Here is a 19,200-nt window from a genome sequence, read left to right on the forward strand (position 1 = left end):
TCCCTCTCTATCAATCGTTATGCACGCACGCACGCACACACGTACGCACATTTATAGGATCATCTCAAAATGAGAAGAATATGTACATTTAAATTTTAATTAATTCTGGCTGATTAATCATCAAAAATGCAGTTCACATTTCCATTAGCTAAGCTTGCTCGTATCTGTTCCAGCACTGGATTTTATTGCTTCAAACATTTTCTGCCAAAACCATGTGCGGAAATAGCATCTTATTTTTATTCAATTTGTGTTTGTATTCCTGTGACGACCAGGGAGGTTCTGTGTCCTATCACATGTCTGACTCATCTGGATCCCCGGCTCCTGGCACACAATACATGTCCCGGGCGGACGAGCCGAAGAAATGTTACTTACCAGTGTGAATTTTTAAATGACGTTCCATGTCCTTCATGCCGTAGGCGGTCTTGAATTGGCAACCTTATAAAGGCAAGAAAAGATTAATTACAAAGGGAAACATAGTAACTTAAGGGTGGAGAAGGCTGGCAGAAACTTCCTTAAGCAGGTGATGAAAGTTAACCCCACAGTACACAGGACAAACAGGTATCACGTGCCTCCTGATACGACGCACCGAGAAGGACACGTATCACTTCTGTGCTTCCTGTCCGAACTGCAGAGCTCCAATCTGATTGCGAAGAAGTATCAGGCAAAGCCACACGGAGGAGCATTTTACAAAATAACTGTACTTGGCAAAATATCAAGGCCATGGAAGACAAAACTTTAGGATTAAAGGAAACTAAAGACGGATGAAGACGCAAATCAATGGGGGATCATGAACTGGATTCTAAACCAGGGGGAAATGTTTTTCTTCTCCTAATTTCTCAAGTTACTGAGAAACTGGTAAGATCTTAATAAGGTCAGTAGTTTGATAATAGTGTGTATGAATGTTAATTTCCTGATTTTGATGATTGTACTGTGGTTATATAAAAGAATTTCCTTGGTTCTAGGAAACATAAATTGTGGTATTTAGGGGTAAAGGGACATCATGTCTGTAACTTAGTCTAAAATGGTTTTGGGGGAAAATATTTATATACAGAAAGAACGACAGAGCAAAGACAATATGTTAACATTTGGGAAATCCAGATGAAGGGCATACGTACATTTTCTTGTACTATTTGTGCAACTTTTCTGTAAGTCTGAAATTATTCCCAAATACAGTTTCGCTTTGTTTTATTTTTAAAGGAAACAACAATCTTTCTGGATGTCTTTGTAAGCTACAGCACAGGGAGAAAAACTCACAGTCCCCTGGATACTCACGAGTTTCATTTCAAAGCCCATGGCTGTAAAGGTTTAGAGACCACATGCACAGTAACCAGGGACAGCGCGAGAGGGGTCACATGTGATGGTGTAAATACTATGGGGCTCTGATTTTTAAGCCCAGCGCTTTGGAGCACGTCTTTGGAGCTTATGTCCACTTGTCAGGGATTCACCACCGAGGGCCCTGGAATCGGTGAACGTCACATCCTTTACACAAGCGGGACCCAAGGCTGCCTTTACCTGGATAGCAACAGTTAAGCCTTTTCTGAGCAGGTGGGGCCGTGGGCTTTTTGGCACGTGACTTGGCAGGGAGAGAGATGACAGTGGCTGTCTGGTTTTCATTGCTTTCCGTGGGCAGATAAGTTTGATAGCCATGTTCAAACACAAATTCTGGAGCTGAAACTAAAAGATAGGACGGTTGTTAGCTCTCGTCATATGAATACCCGACAGCTCCTCCCTTTGCCTACCCTCCTCCACAGAGAATGAACAGGTTGAATTGCTTTCCTGGTTTCCTTTGCTGTTTAGGACTCATCCTGTGACCCTTGTCTAGCCAGTGAGACACTAGAGAAGATCTGTTGAGGGGCTTCTGGAAGAGATTTTCTTCCTGATTTAAAAATAAAAAAAGAGGCAGTCGAGGAAAGCTCATTCTTACTGGCCTGGTTGTCCCATTTTCTGTCTTGGGGTGTGCCGGAGTAAGGATGTGATGCCTGGATCTGTGGCAGCCATTCTATGACCATGAGGAAAGAGCAAGGAAATCTGATGTTGAGCCAGAACTCTGAGACTATCCAAATCTAGACTTATTAAATAAACAAGAAATGTGCCTATCATTTATACCAGGCAAGCTTTCTATTATCTCTGGCCAAATGCACTTGGTACCTTTATAAGTTTCATCACAAAATCCTAACAAGCAACTGGAGAGGAACTGATCAAAGGAATCCTGGCCCAAACTACAAATAGTCTCTAAAAACACAAGTATTCCAAAAACAAACAAACAGACAAAAACAAAAAACAAAAACCAAAAAAAACAAAAACAAAAACAAAAAAAACCCAAAAAACAAAACAAAAATCAAAAACTCCTTGTATTCTTACTGAAGTTTTCAGGGGAAAAAAAGAAACCAAACATCTTTATCATCTTGATCTTGGTTTTTATTATTATAAAGAATAAAACAGGCAGTCTCAAATTTCTTTTCCTGCTTATAAAAACTTTTGTGACTACTTCATTAACTACAGTTATGGTTTTGGGTTTGGAAATATTTTCTTCCTTTATGACACATAATTTGTTACATGGAGACTTGGTTTCACAGGAAGAGTCGATACGACCAGTGGCAGGTCTGTTCGTTGGGTGCATTTTTCAGGCTGAGAGGTCCTAACGATGGCGAAACTGTGAACTTGTCGAATGAATTAATTTCGATTTCTTTGGACATGTTGAGGAAACCCAGGCTTCTTATCTCCACCTCTTAAGGACCTTTGGCAATGACAGCATGAAGCCCAAGAACGCCTGGGTTCCAGCAGCACTTGCTATGCAAGTAAATGGTTTCACGGTTTCCACTGCAATATGCAGGGGGGAGTTGAGTGGCTTTTTAAAAAATTTTTACTATTTATTTTTGAGAGACAGAGAGAGACAGAGCATGAGCGGAAGAGGGGCAGAGACACACACACACACACACACACACACACACACACACACACACAGAATCCCAAGCAGGCTCCAGGCTCCGAGTTGTCGGCACAGAGCCCGACGTGGGGCTCGAACCCACGGACTGCAAGATCGTGACCTGAGCCGAAGTCAGAGGCTCCACTGATGGAGCCACCCAGGTGCCCTGGAAGTTGAGTGGCTTTTGTTTAAAGTTGACCAAAACATTCTGACAAACCGATATCCTGTCTGCACGCCGAGTCCCTTGGATGCAGGTACCTACCACACTTGCCTCTTGCTGCAACGTTTCATTTATGCTGTGGGATTTTGCTTCCAGGGCTCTGCTCAGTTCTCAAAGCGTGGTCCTCGGCCAGCAGCCCTGGACCCACGGCGGAGCTTGCTACCAAGGCCGATCCTCGGGTCCTGCCCCAGCCCACGGACTCAGAAACCCAGCAGCCTGTGTTCTAACAAGTCCCCCAGGTCGTTCTGATACGTGGTCAAGTTTGAGAAGGCTCTCCATGCGCCTCAGTAACACTTAACGCAGCTTTGTCTAACTGAGGGAGTTCATCTCTCCTGGTTGTTGCTTTGCAAGAACGGCAAGCACCGCGTTGTTCCTCCAACAACCATCTGCGTCATTAGTATCAAATTGACCCCCTGCTACTCTTTGCGGGTATTTCTGCGTACACGGTTACTTTTCATCTTCAACCCGGTTCATCATGCGACATCTTGGAAGATGTTTAAACAATGAAGCTCGATATACGTAGTCCCCCAAAATGCACACCCTTCTGCTGAGTGATAACAAGGTGTTCAATAGTGCTCAAGTTTGTTTGCAGGCTCGCAAAGACATTTGGGGTTTAAAAAATTTTTTTTTTTAATATTTATCTTGAGAGAGACAGAGCGTGAGTGGGGGGAGGGGTAGAGAGAGAGAGAGGGAGACACAGAACCCGAAGCAGGCTCCAGGCTCCTAGCTGTCAGCACAGAGCTGGACGCGGGGCTCATGCTCACGAACCGTGAGATCACGACCTGAGCTGAAGTCAGACGCCTAACCAACTGAGCCACCCGGGAGCCTCTTGGTTGCCTTTTTAAATTTTTTTTTTCAACGTTTTTTTATTTATTTTTGGGACAGAGAGAGACAGAGCATGAACAGGGGAGGGGCAGAGAGAGAGGGAGACACAGAATCGGAAACAGGCTCCAGGCTCCGAGCCATCAGCCCAGAGCCTGACGCGGGGCTCGAACTCACGGACCACGAGATCGTGACCTGGCTGAAGTTGGACGCTTAACCGACTGCGCCACCCAGGCGCCCATGCCTTTTTAAAAAAACATGTTTAGGGGCGCCTGGGTGGCGCAGTCGGTTAAGCGTCTGACTTTGGCTCAGGTCGTGATCTCGCAGCCTGTGAGTTCGAGCCCCGCATCGGGCTCTGTGCTGACAGCTCAGAGCCTGGAGCCTGTTTCAGATTCTGTGTCTCCCTCTCTCTGACCCTCCCCCGTTCATGCTCTGTCTCTCTCTGTCTCAAAAATAAATAAATGTTAAAAAAAAATTAAAAAAAAAACATGTTTATTTATTTTGAGGGGGGGCAAGGGGCAGCAAGAGAAGGAAGAGAAAATCCCAAGCAGGCTCTGCGTGGTTGGCGCAGAGCCCGATGTGGGGCTCGATCTCATGAATCACGCGTGAGATCGTGACCCGAGCTGAAATCAAGAGTCAGTTGCTTAACGGACTGAGCCACCCAGGCACCTCAAGGTTGTCTTTTCAGCCTTGTTTCCTCGGATGCACAGAAGTTTGATGGATTTCCATGTGCCTATTTCCGCCTTTAGGCAAAATAGACGAGTTGCCAGTGCTTTTGGTGTCCGGGGGGAGGCAGCAGGAAACAAAGGGAGCCAGGCACCCAGCTGCAGGGGTCATTTTGGGGTGGGTCTAATGACACATAATGAGTGAGTCATCCCAAAGTAGCCGGGTCCAAGACCAGAAAGGGTTTGCTCAAGAGCTTGGGCTCTTAAGTCTTATCTCCTTGAGCCTCAGTTTCCTCACCTGGAGAATGGGTACAATTTCTATTCCTACCTCCTAGAGCTATTGTGAAGAGTAGAAATCAGGCATGGAAAACTGCTACCCCTGTTGTCATTTTTCATGGACTTATTCAGCAAATATTAAAAAAAATCTTTTTTAATGTTTATTAATTTTTGAGACACAGAGACAGCATGAGCGGGGGAGGAGCAGAGAGGGAGGGAGACCCAGAATCCGAAGCAGGCTCCAGGCTCCGAGCTGTGAGCCCAGAGCCCCGACGCGGGGCTCGAACTCAACAGCCGCGAGATCGTGACCTGAGCTGAAGCCGGACGCTTAACCGACTGAGCCACCCAGGCGCCCCAGAGCAAATATTTTTTTAAATGTTTGTTTATTTTGAGAGAGAGTGAGAGTTGTTTAACTGACTGAGCCACCGAGGCGCCCCTCGTTTATTAAGCACCTACTGCGGGCCAGACACCGTTCTAGGCAGTAGAAACACATCAGTGAGCCAAAGGGACAAAAGTCCCTGCCTTCGTGCCTGGGTGGCTCAGTCGGCTGAGTGTCCGACCCTTGATTCTGGCCTAGGTCCTCACCTCCCAGTTCGTGAGATCAAGCCGCGTGTCGGGCTCTGCTGGATAGCATAGAGCCTGCTTGGGATTTTCTCTCTCCTTCTTTCTCTGCCCCTCCCCCCACTCAGAAAAAAATCCCTGCCTTCATGGAGCCCACACTCTAGTTGGTGCAGGCAGTAACTTACCCACACGCCATATAGCGAATACAGATATATAGCTAAATGCTATGGAGGAAAATACGCAGAGAAGGGGTCCGGGGAGTGCTGGGGGGCCGTGCAGTTTCAAGTAGGGGGATCTGTGAGGGCTTCGGGGAGAAGGTGACATTTCAGAACACGGAAGCACGCAGCTGTTCACAGTGCCTGTTGCAGGTGCCTGGAATTCAACACGCGAGAAAGGAGCACTGGGGTCTCTGGTTACCAATCTTGCTGGAGCATAGGGCTGGCTTTAGAAAGGGTCCCCACCCCCGCCCCCCATCCCCGCCGCCCCCTTTGGCTTCTTTCTAGGAGGCCCTGGGAACAGCAGGGCCTACAGATACCCAGGGAAAGGCTTCAAGTGGCCTTGGTCACTGGGGGGCGGCCTCAGGCCCCTTTAGGTGTCTGTGTGTGATGTGACCCAGGCGTTAAGGGGGTGTGAACGGTCCCGCTGACCCGAGGCAAGCGGTTCAGGGCCTGGCTGCCTCCTCCTCTGGCTTGGCTATGAAAGTCAAGTCCCACGTTCAGTGAGATCCGCCCCCTGCCCCCACACCCTCCGGCAGCTCACAGCCTCACACACCTGCTCTGGGCTTTCGGTCTTGTTTCTTGCCCCTGGGGGAGTTCTCTGGCTTTCTGGGTGTCCAGGTGTGCACCCGAGAGCCTGTCTGTTGTAGTTAAGTCCCGGTTTGTGGCCAGAGCACCGTGGGTGTTGGGTTACTCAGTTATGAGGCTGCTTAAAATATAAGGCTGTTAGATGAATGTTACAGAAGCCAAATCTCTCGGAGGTCACGGCCCTCAGTGTCTTAACCCGCTGGGCTCACGTGGACCAGTGGGAGCTCCTTTTCTGCAAAATGGCCCTTCGGATATCTGACGGCATCATTCACATCCTCCAGCCCTTTTGGCTTCTCCCGTCTCTCCTTCAATTTTCAAAGACTCCCCTTTTTATCTCTTTTATTTTTATTAAAAACATTTTTTTAATGCTTATTTATTTTTGAGAGACAGAGCGTAAGCAGGGGAGGGGCAGAGAGAGGAAGACCCAGAATCCGAAGCAGGCTCCAGGCTCTGAGCCGTCAGCCCAGAGCCCGACGCGGGGCTCGAACTCACGAACCGCGAGATCATGACTTGAGCGGAAGTCAGACGCTTAGCCGAGTGAGCCACCCAGGAGCCCCTGTATTTTTTAAAATTAATTAATTACTTTTGAGAGAGAGAGAGAGAGACAGAGAAAGAGAGAGAGACTGCAAGTGGGGAAGGGAAAGAGAGAGAGGGAGAGAGAAAATCTCAAGCAGGCTCTGCACTATCAGCACAGAGCCCGATGTGGGGCTTGAACTCACAAACTGTGAGATCAGGACCTGAGCTGAAGTCAGACGCTTAAGCCACTGAGCCACCCAGGCACCCGTTTTTTTTTTTTTTTTTTTCTTTTTAAATAAAAGTAAACATTAACTGTAGAAAATCTAGGGAGTACAGAAAAAGCACAGAGAGGAAAATAAAAACTGCCCAAGGCCATCAACATGGCAATATACATATGTGCATTATGTGCTCATTACATTCTCTATTTTTTTCTCTAAAGCACTAATCTCTACTGTGATCAAATAATTACTTGGGAAATTATCTAATTGTGGTCCTCCCCTCCCTCTGGTTGCATGACACCCGAGGTCACACCTGTCCTCTCTATCTCCGTCTCCCAGCAACTAACAGAACTTGGTAAAGGGCAGGGGCTCAAAAAATATTTGTGAATTAATGATCTACCTCATGGCTAACACATTCTTTGTATGTAGATTTCAAAAGTGTAAAACTGGGATCATGGCTTGAATCATTTACAGTCCCCTTTTGTTAAAAAATGTCACCATTTGAGGGGCGCCTGGGTGGCGCAGTCGGTTAAGCGTCCGACTTCAGCCAGGTCACGATCTCGCGATCTCGCGGGATCTCGCGATCTCGCGGTCCGGGAGTTCGAGCCCCGCGTCGGGCTCTGGGCTGATGGCTCAGAGCCTGGAGCCTGTTTCCGATGCTGTGTCTCCCTCTCTCTCTGCCCCTCCCCCGTTCATGCTCTGTCTCTCTCTGTCCCCCCCCCCCCCAAAAAAAAAAGTTGAAAAAAAAATGTCACCATTTGAAGCTGTTGGCCAGGCTATCATTCACCTAAGTCACAATTTCAAATGGCTACATTCTATTCCTTCATTTTGGTTGAGCTATATCATCCATTCCCCTGTTTTTAACACTGAGTTGGCTTCTGGGTATTTATTTGTATAAATAACACCTACCCCAAATTAAAAAAAATTTTTTTTCATGTTTATTTACTTTTGAGAGAGAGAGAGTATGAGCAGGGGAGGGGCAGAGAGAGAGGGAGACACAGAATCCGAAGCAGGTTCCGAGCCGTCAGCCCAGAGCCTGACGCGGGGCTCGAACTCACCAACCGTGGTATCACCGCCTAAACCAAAGTCAGTCGCCCAACTGACTACGCCACCCAGGCACCCCCACCCCAGATTTTTAACTGACCTCTGGATACTTTGGATACATTCCTCTAAGTTGCAGGATTGGTCACAATGGTATGGTCACCGTGTTCCTTGGTGATACATGATTATAAGATCCTTTCTGCAAATCTAAGTCAATTCACATTCTCCCCTTCACTTTTGCTAGCACATCAGCTATTTGACAGAACAAAATGAGATCATTTTAGTTAACCCACATTTTTTTCAAACAACTGGTGAGGATGAATTCCTTTTCACATTTTTTTTTTCCATCCCTGTACCTTCTGTAGTGAACTCCCTGTTCATGCTACTTTTTTCTTTTGTGTTTGTGAAATTCTATTGAATTTCACTTTTTTCTTATTGACTTGTACATGAGCTTTACAGATTAAGGATATTGTTACATTGTCATATATTCAAATCGACTGTACTTTTCTGTTTCTTCCAATGTTGTCCACGCGTACGATTGACATTTAGGGCTCTGGAACCAAATGCAAACCCAGAATTCATCTCCTAAGAAAAAAGGCCACTCATGCCCCTCCAAAGGGTTTTTACGCATGTGCGACGTGAGGTCCCAGCCTGACACCGCCCCCTCTCCTCTGCCGCAGCTGATTGGTCCAGCAGCAGATACCTACAGGAGCTGAGCCAATCAGACCCGCTCGCCCGGAAGGTAGGAATTGGGACTAAGATCCCGCAGTTTGGTGTGAACTTTCCTTTTGTGGGGGGGGAAAAAAGGCATAAAGCCTGGGGGCAGTCATGCAGATAGCTTCTTGGGATCTTGGGATCTATCTGGGTATAGACAGATCTGGGGAATCTCTGTAAAACGCAAGCCTTCATCGGCTGGTTCAAATTCGCAGGGCCCTTTCAGAGCCACGGAGATGTTACCCACAGGGAAAGGGGATCTGGATATTTCCACGTTTCACTGAAGTTTCAGGGGCTTCTGAGGCACAGACACGTTTGAGAAACACTGCCATGAGGGTGTTCTAAGGGGTCAAGTGTACAGATACTCTAGCCAGGTGGCTTGGATTTGCTACTTTCTGGCTCAGTCAACTTGGACAGCTAGTTAACCCCTTTGTGCCTTAGCTGGTTATTGCTAACATGGGGATTAATCATTCTTCGCCTCTAATTTATGGCTCACATGCAGTGCTTGGAAAAGACATGGTGAATAAGCACTCACATAAGAATTGGCTCTATTATTGTCGGATTCTTCCAGCAAGTCATTATATAGTTTATCTTACTAAATCGCTCACCTGCTCAACAACCTTCAACGGCTCCCCGGTTCCTTCGGAATAAAGGCCAGAGCTGAAGCATGGTTCCTAGCACATACACTCTTTGTCACTCCAGCCACTGTTACCAGATACTGCCTGGAGCTTCTCCACATCTAAAGCACCATTAGGAAATGCCCCCTTCCCACCATCTTCCTCCCAAAGGCCAGCGAGTCTTTCAAGGACTGTTATACATTTGATCTCACTCCCCCCCCCGCCCCCGGCTTTCCCCACTGGGACCAATCTACTCCATTAACTCTTTGCACAAGGCCAGACTTGTCACCGACGGCTGGCTTTCTATGTCTTTGCAACTAAATTCTCCTCCCCCGTGGGCTTGGAATTCTCCAGGGACAGGCATCTCCATTATCTCGGCTCCTGCGTCTGTCAGTGACAAGTCTCACGGGACTGCCCTCCCTGGACCCTCAGGATGGGGCAGACACCAAGTCAGATGCTACACGCACATTAATCTAATCCTACAGCTGCCCTTTCCCTTGTCCCTTCCAGAACTGTTTTATTGAGGGTCTCCGGTGTGCCAGGTCTGGTGCTAAGGGGACACGAAAGCAAGACGATTAGGTCCCTGCGGGCAGGGAGATCTACAATCCAGTAAACAAGAAATTAAACCACTGACTGGGGGCCCACGGGCCAAAGTGAGCCTTCGGATTCTCTTTCAAGGCTTCCAAAACCAGCTAGGTGGGCTGGACCTTCCCTCTATCACTGTCCTCTGGCCAGAGACACTAGGGACATGCCTGTGGTTGAGTAAGTCTGTCACTCACTGCGGCAGGAAAGCGTCATTCCACGAGAGCCACGGGGCATCTCAGTAACCGGTGGCTACAAAGGACTTCTTACTGGTTTGGGGCTCACGTTAAGCGAGGTTTGGGGAGGCCTGAGGAAGCCGGCCTGCAAGCCGTCAGAAAGTGGGGAGAGGCCTAGGATTTGGTGTCTTAGTTAAGACTGAGAGGAAAAAAGGCTCACCTGTAATAGGCAGAGAAGCAGCTGTCACCCCGATGCGTGGGGGAGGGGATGTCGGGTATCTGGCGTCTCAGGAGGAGGGAGCGGTCTAGTTGTGGTCCTGTCGCCCCAGGGTCCCAGAGCGGCCCAGCTCATGCTGGCCTTCTGGGAACTGTTTCCCAGGAGAACAGAGGACAGGGGACCAGCCCAGCCTGCCTGGTAGAGCCAGCCCACCTCCTAGTCATACCAAGACGAAGCTGGTGCCGGTTCCTGGCTTTCCTTTCCCAGCTGGTGGTCCCCAGGCCCTCCCACTCCCCACCGTGGCAAATCTGCTCCTGCATTCACCGTCCCCGCCTGCCCTCTGACAGCATCTGAATCCACTTCTGCAGCTAACTAAAGACTGCTTATCCCCAAATTGCTAGTGAATCACAAGTGAGATAAATAAGTGCCGGGTGGCGAAGCGGTAAAGCATGTAACCTCGGGGGTGTGGGGAGTGAGAAATCACGGAGAGCTTCTAGGTGGAGGTGACCTTTAGCGTGGGACCCAAAGGGTAGGAATTAACTAGAAGGGGAGAGAAAGAAAGATCCTTCTGGGTCAAGAGATCGATTCAACTACTCTTGGCTGGGGGCTTGTCATGGGCCGGGCCCTGCAGCCACATTTTCTGTGCTGTTTCATTGCGTTTTCACAGCCCTCGGATGTGGTTAAGTACGAGGGGCTAACACTGACAGCTCTAAGCGTCTTCCATGGGGGAGGCCTGGCTAGAACCCTCTGAGGTGAGTACCGGCATGTTACATAGCTGGGGAAACAGACACTGAGATCCTGTGACCTGCCTAAGGTTACCTGACCGCAGGTGGGGGCGGCTGGGAATCGAACTCAAGGCAATCGGACCCAGACTCTTTAACTATCAAACCCCGTGGCCTTTCTATCTATTCTTATCCCCACTTCGAAAACAAGACACCAGGAGCTCCTATAATTTGCCATGGTCACGGCCGGGACTCCAACTCAGGGGCCTAACTCCTAAGCCCCGTGATTTTTAGAATCTTAGAAAATGCATGCGGGCTGCTCACTATTTTTTTCACCAGCGTCAATATCTACTGTTACTGCACCTGTAGAAAAGTTCTTTGGCCAAACACCAGACAAAAGGCAGCTTTCAAAGCAGGCAGAGACTCAAGTTTACTTTACATCCACCTACTACTATGATTCTCTTTTAGATTCAACTATATTATTGGACAGAGAAGGGACAGAGATGAGTTGAGCGATCCGGAAAGGTTTGGCTTTAGTCAACGACTGGGAGGCACAAACAAGTTTGGACAGTGTCTGCGTGAGAATATCTGGAGAAATCTGCCTGTCGGGGGTCAGACCGTGGCCTCGAGCAGCGAGGGACTCTCCAACTTGGCTGAGACGTGGAATCCCTTAGGAGCTTGTTAAAAATACAGATGCCTGAGCCTCGGCCCCAGAGACTCGGCTTCAGGAGGTGGGGCCCGGGCATCGGTATCTTTAACAAGCTCCCCAGAGATTCTGGTCCACGGGCGGGTCTCGGAACTGCCACTAAATGGAACAGGGAAGCCCAAGCTTTCGGGGAGTCAGGCCCAGAAGACCAAATGAAACAGTGTGAAAGAAGGGGGGAGAAGGCAGGCTTCTGGTTGTTCTACGACACAGAAGCAGGAATGGTGAGTCAGGCAGAGACGGAACAGACTGCAGGTCTCACGTCCATTCGCCACCTGTTCGTAAAGGCGGTGGTTTACTGAGCCCAATGACTCCGTCCCAGACCTTTTATGTGGATTATCACAGAGTCCTCCAATAACACAATGATTACTAGGTATTAGGCACCTAATTCTATTACCTAACAGCATTAGGTGCCACCGTAACCTCTTTTTGCACACGAGGGATATTAAGCAGCGAGCAGAGAGCAGCTTGCCCGCGGTCTAGGGCTGGTGGGTGGCCGACAGGGGTGCAAGCCTGGCAGTCTGTCTCTGGAGCTCGGAGCTCCCTGCAGCACCGTGAGCTGGGCACACGGGGGTCTCCAGGCCCAGCCTGAACGTACGGGGCGGCCGGCACAACCCAGGCATGGCCAGCGTGAGGGATGGCAGGGTAGTAGAAATGCCAAGGAAGGGTAAGCGTCCTCGAGCAAAGACACAGGACGCAAGAAGGAGCAGGTTTGTGGGTGCGGGATCAGCCTCACGACGGACGGGAGACTGGGGCAGCTGGTCATTCCCTGAGCAAAGGCTGGTGCTGGGGATCCGGTGGTGGACGGGAAGGGTGCTGCCCTTGACCTCACGGTGCCCATGGCTCAGTGATGGGACAGACCTGAAGTTTGTTCCCCAGATATTCATTTAATTACAGGGACCTGGCCTGGCTCGGGGGAACAGCGTGTGTGTGTGATGTTCGAGACGGGATCTCCGAGGAGATGCCTTTAAGCTCTGCTCTGACGTCTGTGTAAGAAGGAGTCCCCCGCAGAGGGAACAACACGGTACGAAGCCCCCAAGGCAAGGAAACGGGGTTCATTGGAAGACAGAGGACTTCGGCTGGGCTGCCGCCAGAGTGAAGGGGGTGTCCTGAGATGAAACCAGATCCTCTGTGTGGACGGTCATGCCAGGTAAAGGCGGGAAAAGTATTCCAGGTCCAGGGAACAGCCCGAGGAAAGGCTCAGAACCCAGAAAGGGGCAATGGCCACAAGTAAAGCCTCCTGAACCCGAGGCATTGTTCTACAGGCTTCGTACCCACTGTGTGGGGTGATGGGAGTTTGACTGCGAGGACAGTGAACAGGGACAGGGCCGCGGGGGTAAAGGCCAAAATGTGTAAGTCGTGGGACTGTCCTGAACTTGTGGTGGCCGCTGGCCGTGTCTCCTCCCCACTTACAGCTTCCCTTGGACCAGCAGTAAAATCAGAAGGTTGCCCCCTTAAGGCCTGTGAGTGATCAGATCATTATATTTCAGTGTTTTAAAAACTCGGCAGAGGGGCACCTGGGTGGCTCAGTCGGTTAAGCGTTGGCCTTCGGCTCAGGTCATGGTCTCGCAGGTGACAAGTTCAAGCCCTGCATCCGGGTCTCTGCTGTCCGCGTAGAGCCCACTTCAGATCCTCTGTTGCCCTCTCTCTCTCCCCCTCCCCCACTCGTGCTCACTCTCTCTCACTCAAAAACAAATAAACTTTGGGGAAAAAAAACCTCAGCAGAAACATTCCTGTGGATGCGTCAAGAAGACAACCACAAAACTTTGCTTATTGCCAAAAAAAATGGAAACGCCAACACAGGACAGCATCAGCAAGGTGCAGGTTGGTGGCCTGCCCGCCCCCGTCAGACGTTCTCTCCACTCCTCAGCTCCAGGTTAACCACCTGCTGAACAGTGTCGGAGAAAGGCTAGAAGCAGCCTGCAGACTCCGTCAAGCTTATAGATGTATTTTGTTTGGCCAACGAAGTTTGAAAATGTAGGACATTTTATATTTTTCAGCCTCTCTGAAAAACCCAAATATCTACGTGACCGGATCCAAAGGGCAGCTGTACCTTTGGATGAGTCGCGCACGCTTTTTCTCTATGCTTGTTCTCTACCACAGTCCCCCCCCACCCCAGCAGTGCCCGTCCCCTGACGCACAGCTTCTATCATTAACATTACCTACCTCATTCCTCTCCTAGAAGCCTGCCTTGAATCCTATGCATGTATGCATATGTATGTGTATTTTTTTTTTTTTACACTTACCCTGGGAATCTATGTCCGTGCAAAGGTCTAGCTCCCTGTTTCAAGGCTAAGTCATACTTCATTGTCCAGTTGTCCAAATCTCTGATGTCTACTTATCTCATCATCTCTTGATGTATACATGTATATATACAAAGGTTCCACTTTCTTTCTTTTAATGTTTATTTCTTTATTTAGAGAGACATGGGAAGGGCAGGGAGAGAGAGGATCCCAAGCAGGCTGCATGGTCGGTGTAGAGCCCGACTCGGGGCTTGAACTCCCGAACCTCGAGATCGTGACCTGGGCCGAAATCCACAGTCGGACGTTCAACCGACTGCGCCACCCAGGCACCCCTAAAGGTTCCACTTTCTTGACCGTATATACCGTAAATGAACAAAATTTTACGGGATACGTAGGTTTATAAAATTTTACGGGATAAATACCGCAAAGTGGACTTACTGGGTAAATGTGTTAATGTACATTTTAAAATTTGAAAGATTTTAAATTTAAAAGATATCACAAAATTGCCCAGGTTATATGAATTTACATCCCCGGAAAAGGAAAGCCGTTTCCTGTCCGAAGTCTTTTCACTTACATTTCTTTAATGGCTAAGGTGACAGAGCATCCTTTCATATTTGGTGGCCCTTCGTATATCATCTGTTGCCCTTTGCTGACTTTTCCATTTGGTTCTTTTTCTCTACTTTTATCGATTTTAGGAGTTCTGTCTACGGCCATACCACCCTGAACGCGCCCGACCTCGTCTGATTTTAGGAGTTCTTTGTATATGAAGGACATTAGGCCTTGGCCATCGATGCTACAATTTCCCCCCCACCCCGCCCCCAACTGTGGGTCTTTAATTTTATACATTGTTTTTACTTTGGAAAAATTGTAACTTTATTTGTAGCCACATACACGATTCTTTTCCTTTTGCTAGAGGATTTAAGTGTATTTATTTTGAGAGAGAGAGGCAGAGAGAGAATCCCAAGCAGGCTACACACTATGAGCACAGAGCCCAAAACGGGGCTTGAACTCTTGGAGTCATGAGATCATGACCTGAGCCGAAACCAAGAATTGGACACTTAACCGAATAAGCCACTCAGGCACCCCTATGTATATATACGTGTATATATATATGTGTGTGTGTGTGTGTATATACATATATATATATATACACACATATATATATGTATATGTTTTGTTTATATATATATATAGTATTTTTCAAGTCTTTATTTTTAAGAATTTCTATACCCAACGTGGGGCTCAAATTCACAGCCCCGAGATCAAGAGTTGCATGTTACACCAACTGAGCCAGCCAGGTGCCTCACAGATTTGAATTTAAAAACCTGAATGCTTTTAAGTAAGGAATACATTCTTTATTTCTCCACAGGATTCAGGAGTGTTTGTACTATGTCCTCATAAATGGGTGACTTCATGTTTTTAAAGTTGTCTGTCTAGTCCCTTGAGACAGATTATAGAGGTATAAGTATAGGTATATGTTTGTGCACGAGTGTTTTTACGTGAATGTGTATGTGTGTGTATATATTTACTCTAGAACTTTTATGGTTTCGTTGTGAAATGAAACCATTTCAATTTTGGACCCATCTGCAATTTTTTCGAAGTAGGCTTCAAGCCCAGCGTGGAGCCCAGTGCGGGGCTTGAACTCACGACCCCGAGATCAAGACCTGAGCTGCGACCAAGAGTCGGTTGCTTAACTGACTGAGCCCCCGGGGGGGGGGGCCCTGCAATTTATTTTTGGTGGAGTAAATGAACACAACCAAGAACTAGGACGAACTTTTCTATCTTTCTGGCAGGCAGCACAGGGGAGGGTGGACGTCAATGCCTGCTGGCAGATTCAAAACAAACCTATGTTGTTTGTCCCTTTATAAAAATGAAGCAAATTCTGGGATGATACACATAGTCCCACCACCCAAAACAACTGCCTTTTTCCCATGCAACGTATTTCCTGCAAGTATTTTTGTTTCCTTAGTATGTACAGGTTTTCGTTTCAGAAATCTGTTTTTTGCCTGTTTCAACATGTGACAGCATCTCTAACTGCTAACACTTGACGTTTTCACCCAGCAGTTCCCAAACCTGGCTGGGCAGCTGGCTTCCCATTGGAGCTTGTTTAAAAAGAGTGAATCCGTGGGGTGCCCGGGGGGCTCGGTCGGTTAAGCGTCCAACTGTGGCTCGGGTCATGAGTTCGAGCCCCGCGGCGGGTTCTGTGTCTCCCCGTCTCTCTGCTCCTCTCATGCTCTCCCTCTCTCAAAATTAAAAATAAATAAACATTAAAAAAAAGAAAAAGAAAAAGAAAAAGAAAAAGAATCCACAACCCCACGGGGTGGACCCCGGGAATCCACGTTTTCAATGAGTTCTGCAGAGGTGCCTGGGACATAAGCAGGACGCCTCTCCCGTCCCCCCGGCCGTACCTGTGATCGTCTGGGTCTCGGAGGTGATGGTCCTGGTGGTGGCCTGAGTCTGGGCGGCAGGCACGGTTTCTTCAGACACAAACTGGACCGTGCTGGGGGCGGTGCCGGACGAGCCGGTCAGCGGGCAGCCGCTCTGCTTATGAGCCACAAAGGCATCCAGGTTGTTAAACTGCTGCTTGCAGATGCCGCAGATGTGGATGTCCGGAGTAAGTTCCACCAGCACCGTTGTGCCACCTGGAACTCCATGGGACAAAGGGAAAGTCACAGATTAATTAAGCGGCCAATTCCAAACAGCTTCAAATCGCGACACCGACCAGATCGCGGCAGCGAGGGCCAGTTGTTGGCGCCGTGTCCGTTCTGCTCCCTTCTTTTGTCCCAGCCAGCAGCAGCGTTCCCAGACCCAACTTCCGGCTCCTGGCTCCTTTGCACCGTTGCCCGTGGGGACACCGGTGGCATTTTACGCAAGAAAGTTCTTTGGTGTGCAGGGCTGCTTGCACTCTAAAGGACCGGGAGCTAGTCCTATCCCAACAAAAGGTAGTTGTACTTCCCAGTCATTAGGAAAACCAACCCCTCCGCTTGGACAACCCTCCCGCCCCCATCCAGGAGAACTACTAGTCTAAATAATCTTGGTCCCTTACATACTTGGGAACTTCTGGGAAAATCTGGCTTTCGTGATAAAAAGGGGTTAGACATGGTTGGCACTGGTCCCCTGCTCTTCTGGCCTTGCATGCGGATGTGATGCCAGGAGCTTCTGCAGCCATGTTGTTACTATAAGGAAAATGCTAAAATCCCTACAGATGCTCATCCTTACTTCATTGATCCCCTGAATCAACCAATCCCAGACTTTTCATTAGGCTGGGATAGTTCAGTTTGTTACCTGTAGCCAAAATTCACTCCTAACTGATAGGGGTACTGTTTCTCAACAGTCCATAATGATACCAAAAGTTAACCATGATGATACCAAAAGTTAACAACGTGTTAACATTTGCAAAGCACTTCCCACAATATCTGGCACCATATAAGAAAGTGCTATGTAAATGTTTGCTAAATAAATACAATCAGGTACCTGGCTGGCTCAGACAGTTAAGCGTCAGACTTCGGCTTGGGTCATGATCTCAGAGGTTCGTGGGTTCAAGCCCTGTGTCTAACTCTGTGCTGATGGGGTAAAGCCTGCTTGGGATTCTCTCTCCGCCCCTCCCCTGCTTGTGTGAGCACACACGCATGCACTCTCTCTCTCTCTCTCTCTCTCTCAGAATAAATAAAACTTAAAAACATATAAAAAAGATACACAATCAATGAATGAGTTTCTAATAGGACTACCTTTATTTTTATTTTTAAAATTTTCTTTGCCTCATCATAAGGAAACTCATGTTAACAGAAAATTGGGAAGAGACGAAGCAGAAGGAAAATCACTCACAATCGTTCCACCTCTGGGTACCATGAACATTACAAAACATTTTCTTCCATTCATTAACGCTTAAAAATTAAGATCATAATGTACTGTAAAATTGGTCTTTTCCCCACATAATATCACATAAGCGTTATGGCTAGATCCCTAAAGTTTTTATAAATCTTATTATTTAATAGCACACGATCATATGTTATCCATGCATCATAACCTCAGTACTTACAAGGTCTTTATATTATTTCTAATTTTCCTCAAGTCTAAATCCTATGAAAACTACCTTTGTGCATATGTGGTTGGTATATATGCATCATAACTTTCTGAAAATTTATAAATATTTCCATTATGTTCCATTTTCCCCCAAGTTGAGCAAAGGCAAGTAACCTCTGTGTGGAAATACAATTTGGTTGACTTGTTAAAGACACAGCCTCCGGGCTGTGCTGTCACTTTTTTTATTTTATTTTACTTTTTTTTAGGTTTATTTATTTATTTTGAAAGAGAGAGAAAGAGAGCACATAAACGGCAGAGGGGAAGAGAAAGGGGGAGAACAGAGAATCCCAAGCAGGCTCCACGCTGTCAGTGCAGAGCCCGATGTGGGGCTCGAACTCACAAATCGTGAGATCAAGACCTGAGCTGAAGTCAAGATCTGGACACCCAACCGACTGAGCCACCCAGGCACCCCTGTGTTGCCACGTTGTATAAGCCGTCTGGCAGAGTTCCGTGTGCACTTAAGTACATCAAAGTCGATGGATGGAAGAAACGAAGCCTTTCCTATTCCTCTGGAACACTGCCTCCCTGTCGCTGAGGTGCCCATGAGACTAACAGGGAAACAAGGAACCAGGAAATGAAGTGATTTGCATCCATGAGGATTCCTTAATGATCGAACAAGACTGATACCCAGTATGGAAGGGTCTTAACAACAATGGCTCCAGGATGTGGCCAAGTGTACAGGTCATGACCGAGACTTGCCTTAGAATCCAGACACTACGATTTACAGTGACTCGGGCTTCGTCTCTCTCGTCTGTAAAATGGGAAGTTTCTGTTGCAGAGGAAGGTGCCAAGGATTAACCGAGATCGTGCTTGTAAAAGGCCAGCACAGGGTCTCCATCCCCCGGCAGGAGTCTGGTGGTGCACTAAGTTACCCCATTTGAATGTGAGGGTATCCCCCTCTGAAAACTTGGGACTGATAAAATATACCTAACCTCCTGCATTTGTAGTGAGAATTAACAGACCAGATAAAAAACACTGGGCACGGGTACAAGCTTTTAACAGCAACGAGAAAGAACCCCTTTATCTTCACTCCGTACTCCAAATCTGTCTCGGTATCAGAAAAATCTGGGGGTGTGTGTGTGTGGGGGGGTGTTA

At 47.9% G+C, this 19,200-nt stretch overlaps 1 protein-coding gene across 3 annotated transcripts in view; it reads right to left on the reverse strand.

Annotated features, from left to right (window-relative positions):
- ZFP64 (ZFP64 zinc finger protein) overlaps positions 1 to 19,200 on the reverse strand; it is a 91,943-nt gene that overhangs the window by 71,156 nt on the left and 1,587 nt on the right. For all 3 annotated transcript variants that reach the window (XM_040460010.1, XM_040460009.1, XM_040460011.1), the window contains exons 2-4: positions 16,431 to 16,670; positions 1,513 to 1,674; positions 373 to 435 (exon numbers count right to left, since the gene is read on the reverse strand). In XM_040460010.1, coding sequence (XP_040315944.1) covers positions 373 to 435; positions 1,513 to 1,674; positions 16,431 to 16,670 — 465 coding nt within the window. The remainder of the gene's footprint in view (positions 1 to 372; positions 436 to 1,512; positions 1,675 to 16,430; positions 16,671 to 19,200) is intronic.

Source organism: Herpailurus yagouaroundi, unplaced genomic scaffold (genome assembly GCF_014898765.1).
Source record: "Herpailurus yagouaroundi ecotype Mexico unplaced genomic scaffold, PumYag 246, whole genome shotgun sequence".
Lineage (NCBI taxonomy): Eukaryota > Metazoa > Chordata > Mammalia > Carnivora > Felidae > Herpailurus > Herpailurus yagouaroundi.